General features: G+C 31.4%; 2 protein-coding genes across 10 annotated transcripts in view; both read right to left on the bottom strand.

Annotated features, from left to right (window-relative positions):
- LOC127068224 (J domain-containing protein DDB_G0295729-like) overlaps nt 1-1,083 on the bottom strand; it is a 43,412-nt gene extending 42,329 nt beyond the window's left edge. For all 3 annotated transcript variants that reach the window (XM_051004069.1, XM_051004071.1, XM_051004070.1), the window contains exon 1: nt 1-1,083. This exon is cut by the window's left edge and continues 2,402 nt beyond it. The gene's annotated coding sequence lies outside the window, so the exon portion shown is untranslated.
- Nucleotides 1,084-1,228: 145 nt separating this feature from the next.
- Nucleotides 1,229-17,500, bottom strand: part of LOC127068219 (inaD-like protein) — a 74,822-nt gene continuing 58,550 nt past the window's right edge. For all 7 annotated transcript variants that reach the window (XM_051004049.1, XM_051004051.1, XM_051004048.1 and 4 more), the window contains 20 exons: nt 15,925-16,193; nt 15,005-15,858; nt 13,184-13,288; nt 12,456-12,581; nt 9,913-10,062; nt 9,627-9,718; nt 8,648-8,852; nt 8,321-8,411; nt 7,396-7,592; nt 6,932-7,026; nt 6,791-6,857; nt 6,543-6,593; nt 6,291-6,392; nt 6,111-6,182; nt 5,824-5,944; nt 5,552-5,709; nt 5,259-5,414; nt 4,745-4,879; nt 4,117-4,290; nt 1,229-3,851 (listed from right to left, as the gene is read on the bottom strand). In XM_051004049.1, coding sequence (XP_050860006.1) covers nt 4,120-4,290; nt 4,745-4,879; nt 5,259-5,414; nt 5,552-5,709; nt 5,824-5,944; nt 6,111-6,182; nt 6,291-6,392; nt 6,543-6,593; nt 6,791-6,857; nt 6,932-7,026; nt 7,396-7,592; nt 8,321-8,411; nt 8,648-8,852; nt 9,627-9,718; nt 9,913-10,062; nt 12,456-12,581; nt 13,184-13,288; nt 15,005-15,858; nt 15,925-16,193 — 3,217 coding nt within the window. In that variant the 3' untranslated portion in view covers nt 1,229-3,851; nt 4,117-4,119. The remainder of the gene's footprint in view (nt 3,852-4,116; nt 4,291-4,744; nt 4,880-5,258; nt 5,415-5,551; nt 5,710-5,823; nt 5,945-6,110; nt 6,183-6,290; nt 6,393-6,542; nt 6,594-6,790; nt 6,858-6,931; nt 7,027-7,395; nt 7,593-8,320; nt 8,412-8,647; nt 8,853-9,626; nt 9,719-9,912; nt 10,063-12,455; nt 12,582-13,183; nt 13,289-15,004; nt 15,859-15,924; nt 16,194-17,500) is intronic.

Genomic DNA, 17,500 nt, shown 5'->3' with positions numbered 1-17,500 from the left:
CCATAGGTATTGATATAACAACATTAATAATAATAGTAATCATCATCATCATTATCATTATTATTCTAATAAGTCGATTAGGAAAAATTAATAACATCGATGTTCACCGTTTCGTCTTTCATTTTATAATATTTAATCCGATCTATCGATTTTCATAAAATTGTTAGATTGAGAATCGATTATGAACGCCGACGTTATTGATCGTATTAACTATACTATCTATAGTATAATAGTAACAACAACAATATTAATAATGATAATTACAATGATAATAATAATAATAAAACTAAATAAATAAATAATAATGAATCGAGTGTCTGGGTTGGAATTTCATTTCAGATCGACGCCTCGTTGTACGAATCGATATGCACGTTTGTTCTACTTTCAATATAACATATGCATATATATAATATATATGTATATATAATGCGTGTGTGTGTATGTGTGTATGTATCTGTACGTATATATATATATCTATGCGTATGTATCTCTCTCTCTTTCTCTCAATATATATATATATTTTTCTTTGTTGTTATTGTTGTTGCTGTTATTGTTGCTGTTGTCGTCGTTTATTATATATAATCTATATTTGCGATCTATATATGTATGTAATAATAAAGAACAGCTTTTGAAAGCTTTCAACATAACTTCTTCTTCGTCGATGAAAAAGAAGAAGAAGGCTCGAGAAAAGCCATGAAATTAAGTGAGAAAAGTGCTTGGGCTTGTTGCTTTCGAAAGAGATTAATAATACACATTTTCGAATGAGCATGGTTGATTTGTTTCTTTTTCTTTTCTTTCCTTTTCTCTTCTTTCCTTTTTCCCATCCTTTTCTTTTTCTTTTCTCTTCCATTACTTGATTTATTTTAACTTATCTTATTTACTTATTCATTTATGTTTTCTTTTTTTCTTTTGACAATATAATCGTCGTGATAAGATTACGAAAAGAAGAAAAAAAAGAGGAAAAAAAGGAAGGAAAGAAAGAATAGAGAAGGAAAAAAGAAAAATAAAAAGAAATGGAAAAGAAGACGAAAGGATAAATAAAATCGCGGACATTGATTTCGATCGTTCGCTCTTCTCTTTCTATTATTATTATTATTTTTTTTTTGTATTTTTCTTCTTTTTCCTCATCGTTTATTCGATTTCTTTGTTTGTTTGTTTGTTTGTTTGTTTGTTTCTTTCTTTCTTTCTTTCTTTCATTCTGTTTTTCTTCTATCTTCTTTCCTCTCTCTTTCTGTTTTTTTTTTTTTAATATTTTTTTTGTGCTTTCCTTCCTTTTTTTTTTGTTTTCATTTAAGAGAAAATTTCATTGAAGAGATGATATCTTGCGACGTTACACGAGGAAACGAATCTCCGTATGGAAACACATTACTTAGAAGGAGTTATATTTCATTATCTTTTCTTTACTTTATTCTTACTTTATTTATTTATTTACTTATTTATTTATTTATTTATTTATTTATTCTTGTTCTCTTTTTATTATTTTTTTCTTTTTCGTTTTTTTCTTTCTTCCCCGTTCACTCCTCTTATCTTTTCCTTCCTTTAATCTTGTCTCGTTTAATTTTATTTCTCTCGTTCGAAAATCTAAGAAAACTATATATAATACGCGCTACGACTAGGAAAATAATACAGGGACGACTTTTCTAAAGATCTTCGTTCGCTACGTGAGCGTTCCAACGAGCGCGTTCGATTATTTTCTTTAATAGATTTCTCTTCTTATTTTTTTCTTTTCTTTTATCTCATTTCCTCTACTATTCTTCATCTTCATCTTTCTTCTTCTTCTTCTTCTTCTTCTTATTATTATTATTTATTTTATTCGAGTCGAGCGTCGAAACGCTTGCGTATGCCTGAACACTTGCGAGAAAAGTTCGCCGGTTGCTTTGGTGTGGACTTGACCTTACAGTGAAGCAGAACAGCGTTGTTGTGAACGTCGATGTTTTCGCCATCTTTTTTTATCTTTCTGTCTGTCTATCTGTCTGTCTGTCCCTTTCTTTCTTTCTTTCTTTCTTTCTTTCTTTCTTTCTTTCTTTTTTTTCATATATTAGAAGCACGTCAGAAAGATGTCGAAAATTTCGACGATCTATTTTCTTTTTTCTTTTTCTTTCTTTTTTTTTTATCATTATCGTTACAATAATCGTAATAGTAGTAGTAATAGCAGTAATAATAAGAACAATGATAATAATAATAATAATAATAAAAACAAATAGTAATAATAATAATAATAATAATAAACAGTATCGATCGTCGTAATAATAGCTTAATATCTATCACGATCGTTTTGAAAATAAAAGACTAGAATCCTTGATACAAAGAAGTCACTAGACACTTCTTCTTCACTAAGACTTTCTCCTCGCTCTTTTATCATACTTCTTTTTTTTTAAATTCTTTTTTTTTGCTTTTTATTTTCTTTTGCTTTTGTTTTCTTTTATTCGTCATTATTTTATCTTCTCCATTTTGTTTGCCTTTCCTTTCATTTTCTTTTTCTTGCCTTTTCCTTCCTTCTGTTCAATCTTTTTTTCCTTCTCATGATTAACACACAAGCAACCTCTTTATCCCTTCGTGGTATCATATCTTTCTGTTGAAATCTTTTTCTTTTTTTTCTTTCTTTCTTATTTCAACCCGTCTTTTCTTCTCTTACGTAATCATAGATCATAGATCGTTCCTAACGTCTTCGAAGAGTTTCCTTTTATCTCGATCTTTCGTTCTTCCGTTTTCTTCTCTCTCTCTTTTTTTTTTCTTTTATTTATTTATCTTTTTTTACTTCGATTACTTCTTGTGGTATTTTTTATTGCAGGTACTAGATGTGTTCCAATCGTGGCGCAAAATCTCTTTCTTTTTCCTTTATTTTCTTCTACGTTTGTCTCTTTCTCTTTCGTTCTCTGTTTCTTTCTTTCTTTTTCCTCTCCTTCTCCTTTTTTTTCTTTTTGTAATAATTATTTTGTAATAATTATTTTCTACGATTTATAATACTAAAAGGCGAGTCGTACTCGGAGCTATTATAACATTAGTCTCTAGGATTGCATAAATACTCTTTTCTTCTGCTCTCTTTCTCGCTATGTATGTATATATATATATATATATGTATATAATATTTCATAATTAATAATAGTAATATAGTAATAGCAATAATTAATAATAGTAGTAGTAGTAGTAGTAGTAATAGTAATAACGTATTTATTAATCATGTATCGGCTACTTGCCGGATTAAAAATCACGGCAGACGGAATCTTTACAAGGTCGACGAGGCCCTTTGAAAAAAAGCTCACGTCCTTTTGGTTGTTAATTTATTTTAATTTATTTTTTTCTTTATCGACTAGTTTTGTTTTTGTTTTTTCATTTTCTTTTTCTTTTTCTTTTTCTTTCTCTTTCTCTTTTCTTTTCTTTTCTTTTCTTTTTAAATCGGTCGAAAGATTCGACGACCTTTGGTTCCCTCTGTAATTTTTATGTTTATATGTCATCCTTTTTATTTATTTTCTTTTTCGTTTGCTCGTTTGGTTTTACTCGTTTCTTTTTGTTTTTCCTTTTCTTTTCTTTTTTCTTCTTTCTTTTGTAATTATGTATTGTAAATTACGTATTGTTCTAAATATTGTATAAATGTATTGTTTCAATTATGTAGTGTTTCTTTGGAAAAAGGAAAAAAAAGAAAATCGCAGATGAAATCGTTCATATACTAGGTGACACGTTTCGTCGAGTCCTATTGTTAAATTCGTCATTAAAATTAATTAGCTTACGCTTTAATAATAGATATATTATCATATTTGTTATATTATATCACACTAGTATCCACGCTGTCTGTGAATTATTCTTCTTTTGGTTTCTTTTTGATACATTTTTAGAGTTCCGCCCGCAGAACCCTGAAACATAATAATTATGTTATACTAATAATTTCTTTTCTTTTTTTTTTTCTCTTTTATATAATATCCATTTATTGAAATTTTTATCAAAACGTTCCAATCAAGCAACCATCTCGCCCGTACTATTTCTTTTATTAACATATATATTAATTATTTATTACTTTGTCTTTTGCTTTTTTTTTTCTTTCTTTTTTTGATTACGTTTGTAATAATTTATAAACTGTTATAGAAATTATTTAATAATTATTACTAATAAGTACTTTACCTGTCATTGCTTAGCGGACTTGTACCTAGCCAGTTTGAGTTGCACTGGATTGGAAACTTTGATGTGTACCGCGATATCCTCGACCGGTGCTTCACGAACGTCCTGTCCACAAATGGCAACGACTCGATCGCCTTTGCAAATTTTGCCACTTTCCAAAGCACTACCACCAGGTAACTAGAAATAAAGTAATACGATAAACGATCTAAATGATATCTGGTACATCGATAAAAATAGAAATTGATCGCGCCTGTAAATATGCAACCGTTTATACGTCTTTACATTTGTATAAATACAAACGTTGCATATATTCAGGCGTCGGGAGGATCGTTAACAATAGTAACGTTTATTTTTAAACGACGTGGACGATACGTTGTTATTTTTCGCTCTCAGCATATCTCTTTTTCTCTGTTTATCGATTTGTGAATCCCGGCATGGTATAAGTAGATTAATGCGTCAACCCGGAAGAAAAATATGGAAGCACGCGAATCGATCATCTATTCTCTCTTTTTTCTCTTTGTTCTTTTTTTTTTTTTTTTTTTTAAGAATATGAAACATCGCTTATTTTTAGATCATAACAGGAATTATGTGATCTAATTTGTTTTTAGAATATATCTCATTTTTATATTACCAGATCGGATACGTAAGCACCCTTGCCGCTCTTAAATCCGGTCAAACAGAGACCAGCTCCTTTGCCTGATTTCTTCTGTAATTCGACCTCAACTTCTTCTGGAGATTTATCGCTTCTATGTACCACCATAATTATCTGCAATCGGACGACGTATTAATTTTGTATAAAAAAAATAATGTAATATTTATATTAATAATACTAATATTATATCGTCGTTTAATAACTATTTAAATTTATATATATATATATATATATATATATATATATATACACATATAAACAATATCAAATTGTTTTATTTAATTTTTATATTCTATTAATAGTCGTATAGTAATATTATTTTAATATAATTTCATAATTTTGTATATATAAAGATACTACTATTATTATTATTATTATTATTAACGAAATATACAAAATGGTGTTAAATTATTATTATTCATATTACTAATAATAAAATATATGTATAAGAAAATAATTATATTTCTTTTTCCTTGAATAATTGTCTACTTACTGTTCCCGTAACTTTCAATACTGCCTCATGAGCTTTCTCATGTTCGATAGCTTTGAAACTTTCTTGGCATATATCAAGAATTTGATCCCCAGCTTGCAATCGGCCATCTTTACCAGCTGCTCCATCCGGAAATACTTCGAGGATAAATACGCCGCTCTAGATAATAGACATATCATCATATCTTTTCCTTTTTATTCATTCATTCATTCACCTTATTTTATTTTTTATTTTTACTTGTAATCATCGATTCGTTGATTCATATCGTCTAATCAAAGAATACTAAACAAATTTACCATTGGTGTATCGCTTCCACCTGCTATAGTAAAACCTATTCCCTTATCCTTTTCTTTTTGGAACTCTATAGTAGTATCCTTTCCAACTTGAATCTTACAATCCTTTGGATCCTGAGGTGGCTCTGGTTCTTTCGGTTTTTCTGGTTCTTTCTTTTCCACTAAGAAAAAAACGAAAAAAAAAGAGAGAGAGAGAGAGAGAAGATTTCAAATCGGATTCCTATATGTTATAATTTTGACTGTAAAAACAAATATGTGATGATTTCATTGTTTACCTGGTTTAACTTCAGCCTCGGGAGGCTTTATCTCCTTACCGTCTTGACCAATTTTACTTTGATTTGGATTGCAAACGGTCAACTTGACGACGCCCTCGGCCTTCTTCAAGAGACTCGTAGCCTAAAATTATTCACGCGGTTACGTTCGATAAATGGAATCGATCCGATCAAAATTATTTTTAGAATCAAAGTTATGTATATAAAGGGTGGAGGAGGGAAGGGAGAGGAAATAAAATTCTAAACGAACGAACGAACGAACGAACGAACGAATGAACGAACGAACGTACCTCGTCATACGTCGAGCCGAGAAGACAATCCATGTTAACAGCGAGGATTAAATCACCGACTTGCAAACCGGCCTATAATTTTGTTTCCAATATTTTCGTTAATATTTTTTATATGTATATTAAATAAAAATTATCGATAATATTTTATTTATTTATTTATTTTTTTTTTCTTTTCTTTACCTGTTCAGCAGCACTACCTTCCTGTATATCCGAAACGAATATTCCTTGACCAACCTCAGCATGTTTACCCTCGATGATCATTATACCAAGACCGTATTGTCCCTGAAAGAATTAAATATAAAAAATTATTCGTTAGAAAGAATGAGTATGAGAAAGAGAGAGAGAGAGAGAGAAAGAGAGAGAGAGAGAGGGAGAGAGAAGGAAGTGAATTCTTTAGAATAAAATAAAAGAAAAATTTCTATTTGAACTAACCTTTTTTACTGGGACAACACGGACTCCTTTATATGCGTTAAATTGTTCGCTCTGCAAAAGAAAGATCTCTGCATTTTTTTTCGTAATTGTATATATATATATATATATACAATTACGTATTATATTACGTATTATATATAAGAATATAAGATGATATATATATATATATATATATATATATATATATATATAATATAGTATTTTATATCGATATATAGTTTATAAAAGATTAAAGAATATTCGTATACCTCATCTAAGATCGGTGGGAATTGGACCAATGGTTTTACTGCGATATCATCCGACCCTTGCGTTTTTCTGTAGTAAATTTTACAAATATTAATTCTTATTGATTACATTAAGATTAAATAAGACATATAGATTTTTCTTACCGAAGAACGATTATCTTAAAGAATGAACCGGCCATACATTTTATCAATGCCGATGCGTTCAAGTGACATCTTCCTTTCAACACCATACCATTTACCTAAAATTATTAAATAAATATATGAGATAATGAAAAAAGAAAAGAGATATCTTATCTTCATTCTATTCAATATTTTTCGTGTTATAAACTAGAGATAGAAATGAAATAATATTTGATTGATATTCGCGCCAGCTTATATATATATATATATGTATGTATGTATGTATGTATGTATGTATATATACATGTATGTCGTAAAAGTGTCGATTTATTTTCGGCAAATGAGATCAGGTACGTAGTAAACGTCGTCTAAAAATCTTCCCCATTCCATCTTATCACTCACCCCACCACCCCGAAGACCGACCCTTCACGATTGACGAATAAAAGTCATAAAAGAAAAGAGAGATCGTAAAACGTGAAACTTCTTACTTCGAGTATTTCGTCGCCAACGGCAAGTCCACCAACTTTATGAGCAGAACCATTCGGATTGATGCCACAAATGAAGACAGCCATTCGATTTCTGTCCTTGTGCCCAGCTAGAGATATACCCAAACTACCACGTTCTTTTTCTACCTTCACCATTAGTACCTTGTGACCCAGATTGTGATATTTCTTTTGTATCTTCACTAAAAGAAAAAAACAGAAGAGGAAAAAAAAACAATGGGTGGAGAGTATGAAAGAATATAAGATGATAATATAAAAATGGAGGAGGTTTGAATGACGAAAAATAAAAAAGAAAAAGAATATATAAAAAAATGGAAAAACGAGAAAAAGAGATTAGTTTCGTTTAGGAATTTGATATGGTATAATAGTAATAATGATAATGATAATCATGATGATGATGATGATGATGATGATGATGATGATGATGATGATAAGTATGTATATAATTTTATATATTTATGTAGAAATATTTACCTCGTTACGATTAGAAATTGCGAACGAAATTTAACAAGATATTTCCTTTATGACGATAATAAAAAATAAAAGAAGTTAGGAGAATAAAAAGTTTTCAAACGTTCGATTCCGTTTTAAATTGACACATTACATTTCCGAATATGTACGTATACAATTCAACGTTCTCGTTTATAACAAATATTTTTCAATTTACAGTTAAAAATTGGATCGAAATTGAATGAGATTTCTCTATTAAAAAAAAGAAAAAAAAAAAAAGAGAAAGAAAAGAAAAAAATTTTCCATACAGATCCACAAACGAAAATAATTTGCGATTGTACGCAATTGAAAAAATTTCCCTCTCGAGAATTGAAAACGTTTAATAACTTTTTACACGCCTATGTAATTTAAGAGAAAATTAAAAAAGAAAACAATAACAATGAAAAATAAAAATACTTACTACTTGTGTAACCAAATTCGTCCTCTTCTTCTGGATCAGCATCGATCTCAGCTTTCGATCTTTTTACATTGCCAGCACTCTTTCTGGATATCTGAAAAGATAACAAAGTTATTATCTGGAGAAATTAAAAAAAAAAAAGAAAAAAAAGAGAGAGAAAGAAAGAAAAAAGGAAAAGTATCGTCCGTCCAATTAAGAGAATCTATTCTTTTCTTTTCTTTTTTTTTCTTTTTTTTGTTCGATCGTTTCAACGAAATGCACAAGATATTATATAATAAAGGAAAAAGGGATAAAAAGAGATAACCGATATCATCGAAGAATCAATCTCACCTCCATTCCACCCTTCGTATAAACGTTCCCCTCCAATTCACGTATGTCCTCCTCCTCGGAACTTTCCTCCGAGGAGTATTTTTTCGCAGGAGGTTTTTGGACCGGTGGACCATGATCCTCTCGTTCTTCACTAACTTCTCGAAGTATTCCAGGATTTGATGGCGGCGATGGCGCCTTTTTACGTACCGATTTTTTCATGGAGGATCTAATGCAAAAGATTTTCAAATCGCGATCATTAGAATTTTCTTTTTGTAATCATTGAAAATTTCTTCATTGTCTTATTGAACTTTTTCATATGAAAATTTCTAATGATCTTCAGATATTTCGTTCTAATAAGACTTTGTTAAAGATTTCATATTTTATATTAAATTTAAAAGCTAAGAAGATTGTTAACATTTTTGTGTGTATATATATATATATATTTTTTCTTTTTTTTCTCTTTTTATAGATATATCAATATTTCTAGATATAATATAACGTATGTAATGTGTGTAATATATAATTTTCTAAATATCTAACATTTTATTCGATAGATTTGGAGATTTTTATTTTGAATATTTTATATTTCATTTTTATATTTCCGTAAAATAGAAAATATAATATAGATAGTATCGATCGAAATAGAAATCTTTTAAGATATTATATACCGTTCTTTCCAAATAATATATTGCATATATATGTTTATATATATATATCTTAAATTTTACTTTAGATCTAGAAAAAAGAATTATGAAATACTTCTTTTTACAATAAATTTTTTCCACATCTAACATTTTTTTAAACAAATCTCATACAAAAAAAAAGGAAGAAAAATAAAAAAAGAAAAGAAAAACTTAACAAAATATTATATCATATTAATCACATTTGATTTTTCATGAATTAATTCTTTTTTTCTTTTTTCCTATGAGAAACCTATCCAATAGATGCATCCATTCAATTTCTATCAAATAAATAATAATAAAAATAAATAAAAATATACCTTCGTGCACTCGGACCAGCGCCATCTGTACTTCTTATACTCTGCCTTTTGAAATCTCTCGAAGGAGTTTTGTCACTGTCTTCGACACCACCCTGAGTTAAAGAAATAAATGACAGGAGTGGGAGAGGAATGAGGGATGAAAAAAAAGAAAGAAAAAAATAGGAGAGAGAAAGAGAGAGAGAGAGAGAGAGAAAATAGTAAATAATTTAAGTAAAATTATCGTACAATATTACTCAATGATACCACACATCAAAATGATATAAAACGAACAGATGAAGAAACAAACCTGTATCACTTCCGGCGTGATGGATCTAACCGGTGATATCGGTGAAGGTTTTTGTCGAAATGATGCTGTAGGTGTCCCAGGAGCTACACCAGATACAGGTAAACGATTTTTGCTTCTACCATCTTGAGAATTGCTCTCGTTCTCGGTACTCTACGATAAAATAATAGAAAGACACTCGAGTTCACTGTTCGATCGATCTCGTATATCTCGTAAAATAAAATTTACAACCAGTAGAAAAAGAACGAAAAAAGAAAAAAAAAGAAAGAAAGATAAGAGAGAGAAAAAAAAAGAAAAATAAAAATAAAAAAGACGAACAACGAACGAACAATAACAACAGCGACAGTAACAATAACAATAACAATAAACATTACATTCGAAACCGATCCATACAGATCAAACGAAGATGCAAAATGAATTTAGATATATTATTCCTAATGAATAATATTTCTAAATATATTACATACATACATACATACATACATACATACATACATATATGTATGTATGTATGTATGAATATATGTATATAATTAATTTCAATCGTATAGATGAACACAATCTTACGAGATCACCTCTCGTTACTTTCGATCATTCATCATTTTTTCTCCATTTATATAACAAAATACTTCTGTTTTCGCAATATCACAACAATTATGTCACAGTGTAATTAACATCGAAGGAGTAAAAAAAAAAAAAGAAGTAGAAAGAAAAAAAAAGAGGAAGAGGAGAAGGAGAAGGAGGAGGAGAAGGAGGAGGAGGAGGAGGAGGAGGAAGAGGAGGAGGAAGAAGTAGAGAAGGAAGTAGAGAAGGAAAAAACAAATCTTCGAGATGGTAGATCCCTTCTTCGTTCACCAAACTGAAGAAATCGATCATCGATCGATAATAATCTTTCTTTCTCTCTCTATCTTTCTTTCTCTCTTTCTCTCTCTTTCTCTCTTCTGTGAATAGGAACCTCACATACACCGAAGGTGACGCATTTCCGTCCAAAGAGTCGATGCATCGTGAGATCCTCGATAAAGGAACGGCAGCTAGCTCGGTCGCCGGCAGCTGTGGTTTCGTCGACGAAACTGAAAGCGTCGATCGAGTAAAAGGGGGATGATCGAGGGTGGTCGATGCCAACTAACCCCTCTTACTCTCGAACCACCTGTCCCGATGATGGCCGATCCGGTCTCTCGTTGCAACGATGTCATCCACTCACACACATACATATACACATATATATATATGTCTGTGTGTGTGTATAGACATACACACATATATATATATATATATATGTACCACTCTCTTTCTCTTTCTAACTGGCCTTTGTCCTTCTTTTTCTCTCTCGGATATTTGAACCTTTTCACGTTTTCTGGTTCGTAGATTTATCGGAAAGTTTGAGCTTGGTAGTGCATCGCGCTTACGCGTGTTGTAAGGCTCAACTATCTCTCTCTTTCTCTTTTTCTCTTTCTCGTTTTCTTTTTCTTTCTCTCTCTCTCTCTCTCTCTCTCTCTCTTTCTCTCTCACTGACACGTGTATATAACTATTCTCTCTGCATCGATGAGTCCGATTGTAAAGAAATAGAGAGGACGCGATTGAAAAAGTTATGTTCTATTCGATCCCTTTTTTTTCACGATTAAAAATTGGACTAAAGTATCCATTTTAGCAGTGCCATTTTTAGCAGACTGATATTATGCCATTTACCGATCACGCCTTGGTAAAACGTTACCGTTGGGACTTGGTATGCGGTATGGACGTTGCGTAACTTGTCGGAAAAGAGAAAGAGAGAGAGAGAGAGAGAGAGAAAGAAAGAGAGATGGAGATAGAGAGACATAGAGAGAGAGAGAGAAAAGCTTTCCAGGATTTGGCAGAATTCATATACGTACATCTATATTTGTAGAATATTTATGTATATATAGATCTGTTTCGAGAGAATGAGAATACGTGTGATAGATAGATAGATTAAATAGAGAGTGAGAGAGTGAGAGAATGAGAGAAGAGGGGACACATAACGAAGTCTGAAAATTGGGAATATCGATATCAGCCTGTCCAGAGAGAAAGAGAGAGAGAGAGAGAGAGGCTCTCTTGAATCTCATGGAAATTATGACCGAGATGAATTGGAGATTACCAAACGTGACCTAGTTTTCTTGGAGATTTCAAGGACGATTTCATTTTTATATGGAGAACACGAAGAAGTAGAGAGAGAGAGAAAGAGAGAAAAGATCGAAGATTCGAATCCATTTGAAATAAGGAACAGGATAAGTAAAAAAGGAAGGATGTATATATATATATGTACATATATGTATATGTATATAGTATGTATGCATGTATATATGTATGTATGCATGAATGAATGTATGTATGTATGTATGTATGTATGTATGTATGTACATATGTATGGTATGTATGTATGTATAGTCGTCTCGTGAATATCTTATTTGTTTCCATTTGTTATAGTCTTAGTTAGTCCTCCATTTTGTAAGAGTCGCATTTTGACCGACGAAGGGCTTGAGTAAAGAACATCGAGAATAGTGCTTGATGATCGTGCCGATATCGTCTCTCACCAGATGCACCAGAGATTGGACGAGGAGGCAGACAGGATTTCCGGCCGCTTGAATGACCTCGACCGCTCGCTCGTGCGTACTATTCCGTAGATCCACGCCGTCCACTTCGATTATTCTATCACCGATCTATAAAGAAAAAGAAAGAAAAAAAAAACAAAAGAAAAATAAAATGCATCCACGATTTGATTTATTATCTTGATTCGTCAATAAATGTTTCTTATTTATGAATATTTATTTCCGAATAATGATATATTGTGTGTGTGTATAAATTTATGTATTATAAGTTATAACTTATTAGAGTTGTGTCATTAGAATTAAGTTAAATAGTAATAAATGATATAACTACTATAACTTGTGAGTTATCGTGAATAGAGATATCCATAAATAAATGAGTACGTACATTTATTTATGAATCATTTTATTAATAATTGATGTGACTTTTTATAACGAAAATTCTTCATTTTCTTATTTCCCATAGTTATTTCATTGATTCATAAATAATATTCTATTCGTACTGTACTTTAATTAATTACTTGTAACAATAGATATAATAAATATTCATAAATAATTATGATATATTATAATGTTATGATATATATATATATAAGCAAAAATATTCGTCTGTATTTTTTTTAATGACATTTCATAAGATTTCACTTACACTATGGATACCATCCCTTTTGAAAAGGACAACTTCTATGAGACTTACCATTATCTCTTTATTTTACCTTTAACTCTCCAGTTCTTCCGGCAGGACTGTTAGGCAAAACATTCTTTATGAATATCCCAGATATGTTCTGCGACTTACTGGAACTACCATTGTGCAAGTCGACCTGAAAAATCGTATTGTTATCGATTACGTTTTACCTCTTTCTCTCTCTCTCTCTCTCTCTCTCTCTCTCTCTCTCTCTCTCTCTCTTTCTCTTTCACTCTATTCGTCTGTCTACGTCTGCTTTTTGCATGATATAAATCATTGAGATTTACGACTCATTCCTAACCCATACGTTTTGCTAACACGTTCTGTTAGATACCTATTATCTAACACAACGATCTTCTCAACATCGAAAAACATAAAAGATCTTTTTACGAGTGCAAATCAAATCGGAAAACGACCACGAAAATAACTCTTTTCATTTGAACGCTTTGCTTTTCCATACAATTTCAATTCGTTCTATGTACTCGTGTCTCTCGTTAGAAACTTGAATAAAACTCTAATTAAAATGCGATCGATGGGACTATCCCAAGTATCAACCAAGTTTTTCTTCTTCGTCTTCTTCTTCTTCTTCTTCTTCTATTCTTTTTTATCCCGATCTAATTGCATTCTTAATAATGTCTTAATTCGTTACAAAAAAAAAAAAAAAAAAAGGAAAAGAAAAAGAAACTCTATATAAATTTGCAATGTAATCTCTATAAATTTTCAAACGAATATCTTCAACATAAACTCGGTGCATCTTACTACGAGATGATAGACGAAACTTTTAAATGAATTTCTTTTCCCAATTAGATAATCTCACAGAGTGCAAATTATCGTAGAGGGAACGAATATGTCTCTCTCTCTTTCTCTCTCTCTCTCCCTCATACACACACATATCCTTGCTCACTCACTCACTCACTCACTCACTCATACTATTCTCCCTATCAGCTTAATGTCATGAAACCACATTTAATATACTTATATACGATGCAGCTACTCTACATACGTACTCATATCTCTGTGCTACGAACAGAATTACTTTTATATAGGGTGGTAAGATCTAAACGTATTATCGACTTCTTATTAATTATCTGCATATATATATATATATATATATATATATATATATATGTATATTAATTTTTCTTTCTTACGGATATATTAGTTATTTCTCTTTCTCTCTCTTTTTATTCGTCACTAATATTAATAAGTACCTTCGAATCTTCTTTTTTTTTTATATCTTATCAAAATTCATTGTTTTCAATCGTCATTAATTTGTCCATAACTTTAATACATTTTTATCGAAGGTTAATCGAAAAACAAAAATAAAATTGATAACAAGAGATATGAAAAATGAAAATAAAAATAGAAAAAAAAAAAAAAGAAACAAAAATGTATTAACGACATATGATTACTTGATAGAAGCATTTTTATTTCCAACACCCTGTGTATAATACAGGTATGCTATTAGACACGATAGCACTTTACTCTCAAACGTTATAGCATCAATTTGCCTTGCGACGTACGTACATACATACATACATACATACATACTTCTCTAATAAAAATTCACTTCCATTCAATAACGTAACACTAGCGTAACGCTTTTGTCCTCCTTTGTGTTGTTCTATACATAGAAAAGAAGTAAAAGAAGAACAAGAAAAAGAAAAAGAAGAAGAAAATGACACCAGGAAGAACGACACAATTCTTCCTTGATCTTTTGAGTCTAAAAGAAACATAATAACACGTCGTTGTCTACATCGATATTTTACAACGAGAAAGAAAGAGAGAGAAAGAGAGACGAAGAAATAAAAAAAAAAAAGATAATAATAACAAAAATGCAATCAATACTCACCTTTCCACCTACTATGCTAAGTCCCAAGCTGGTTTTGGGTTCTCTATAAATTTCGACGAGTCTTTCCGGGCCCCAATGATTAGACCAGGCGACGTTACCATCGTGATCTCTTTGCGTGACCGTCATGATAGTTTTACCCTCGACGAAAACAACCGTGGCAAGTTTACGCGGCGAGGAAGCCGAGCTTTCGGTATTTCGAGTGGCTGTTAAGCTAGCCGATCTGTTCGATGATCTATCTAAAGTACGATCAGGCTCGTAAGGTAATAACTCTTCGTCGGTACATTGAACAGCTTTCGATTCTTGATAAGTTTGAACTTCTACTTCTTTACGTGAACCAAATAACGAATCCTCTTTCTTATTATCCACTATTGACTTCGGCTTTGGCTCACTCGAGATATCTTCCGGTATACACTGAACGCTCTTAGACTCTTGAATTTGAATTCGTTCGGATCTAACAAGATTGTCTAGTGTTTTACCAACGAGTAATCGTGGATCGAACGATAATTCACGATAAATTAAATCATCCAACGAACATTGAATACTCTTACTTTCACCTTGGGTTTGTGTTTGAACTTCCCTCTTTGGACTTTGATAAAATCTCAATGCCACGTGAATGCCAGCCGTCTCGAAGATCTCCGCGGTACTCGATAAACTTTGATCCGGACTACACTGAGTACTTTTGGTCTCTTGTACCGTCTGTGTCTCGACTTCTCGTTTCTCACGCGGTGAATATTGCGTCTCCTTGAAGTTTCTTTGTATATCCTCGAAGCTTTCCTCGTTGACCTCGCGTTTCCAACTCTCCGGTACAGATTTGAAGAAATTTCTTGGGACAACCGGGACAACCGTTGCTTGAGCTAAAGTCAGAGATTCCAATTGACTCTCTAATGTCTGACATTGATATTCCAAGGAATGTTCCTTACTTATCAAATTATCCTCTTCTTCGCGATTCTTCAAAACTTCTTCATCTTCCCCCAGCAGCGGACGTTTCACCTGCTGCCGGAGGATTTTTTCATAATCTACTACTTCTCCACCTAACTCTTCCTTTTTCTCCTTGATAACGTCTTCCTCGGTCAAAGATTTCTTTGATTGTTGTTGCTGTTGTCGTTTCTGTTCCTGTTCCTGTTGTTGTTGTTGTTGTTGTTGCTCTTGCTGCTTCCTTTTCTCCTCTCGGTCTGCACGTTCTTCCAAGCTTGAAACGAAAGAAAAAATCTTCGAGGTAACGTTATGCGACGTTCCGCTCCGAAAATTCCGCACGAACGAAATCAGAAGAAAAAGAGAACGACCAAAGGAAAAAAAAGAAAGATACAAAAGAAGGATGGAAGAAAGAAAGAAAGACAAAGAGTTAGAAATATAATCTTCGATCGAAGTCTAAAGTACTTCAGTGGGCTTCGTGCTCGTTCGATCTAATGGTTAGAAGCAACAAAAAGGAATCCGCTGAAACGGCGAACCGAGAGGTCTTCCGCACTGACCCATTAAGAACACCGACTCAGGGCAAGTTCAATCGCGTGGAACGATTCTCTTAATTACGAAGGAGTTTCCTGATGTCTCAGGAATTGATTTCGAGTCTAAAACTGGCCTTTTGATCGTTCAATAACGAGCTCTTATCGAAACATTCTCAATAATGCTATTTGATTGGTGGATCGTTCGATAAAATCTATTAAAAGCACATTCTCTTTAGATTTTCATTTCGTATTAGAAATTATTCAAATAATCATCCACTTTCGCAAATATCCACTTATCGATTATTTATTTATCGTCTTATAATTATTTCCTTCTTTCGACAGAACAATCGGAAAGATATAATATTTGTTTTTTAATATCGAGATATTAATAGATAAATTTCTATTATTAAATTTCGAAGAACGATACGAACAAATTGTTCCTAATGATAATATAATAATATTTTTTTTCTTCTATTCGTTATCATATTACTATCATATTTCAACGTATTGGAATATCCAGCGATTTACAAAGAGAGAGATAGAAAGAAAGGGAGGGAGAGAAGCAACGTATAAGCAAACAAAAGTGCACATTGTTAAAAATTCTCTTAGAAAATTTCTAAGAATTCATATAATAATGGAAACATCTTTTCACGCGTTATCATTGCTTCATATATTTTTTTAAATATTCTAATTCAAATTGAACGATTCATCGTATCGTTATAATAAAACTTATCAATGTTGTATGAAAGTTTCTATGAAAAAATTTCTCTAAATAATTTAAACAAATTACTACTGGAAATAATGATCGTATTATTTTTCTACGCGCTATAATACGCTATTCTTTAACCTAATTGTATCATACGAATCGAAGATTATTATTCAATATTACACATACATACACGCACACAAACATATACATATATATATTCTATGTATAGTGACATCGTCAGACATTTTTTTTATAACAATTATGACATATCATAAATCATTTTTAGAAATTATATTGCTTACATGTTATGCCAATATGCGATGTGTGTGTGTGTGTGTGTATATA

This window comes from Vespula vulgaris, chromosome 12 (genome assembly GCF_905475345.1).
Source record: "Vespula vulgaris chromosome 12, iyVesVulg1.1, whole genome shotgun sequence".
In the NCBI taxonomy this organism is placed as follows: Eukaryota; Metazoa; Arthropoda; class Insecta; order Hymenoptera; family Vespidae; genus Vespula; species Vespula vulgaris.
The sequence above is the reverse complement of the archived record's forward strand: the minus strand, read 5'-3'. Positions and strand labels throughout refer to the sequence as shown.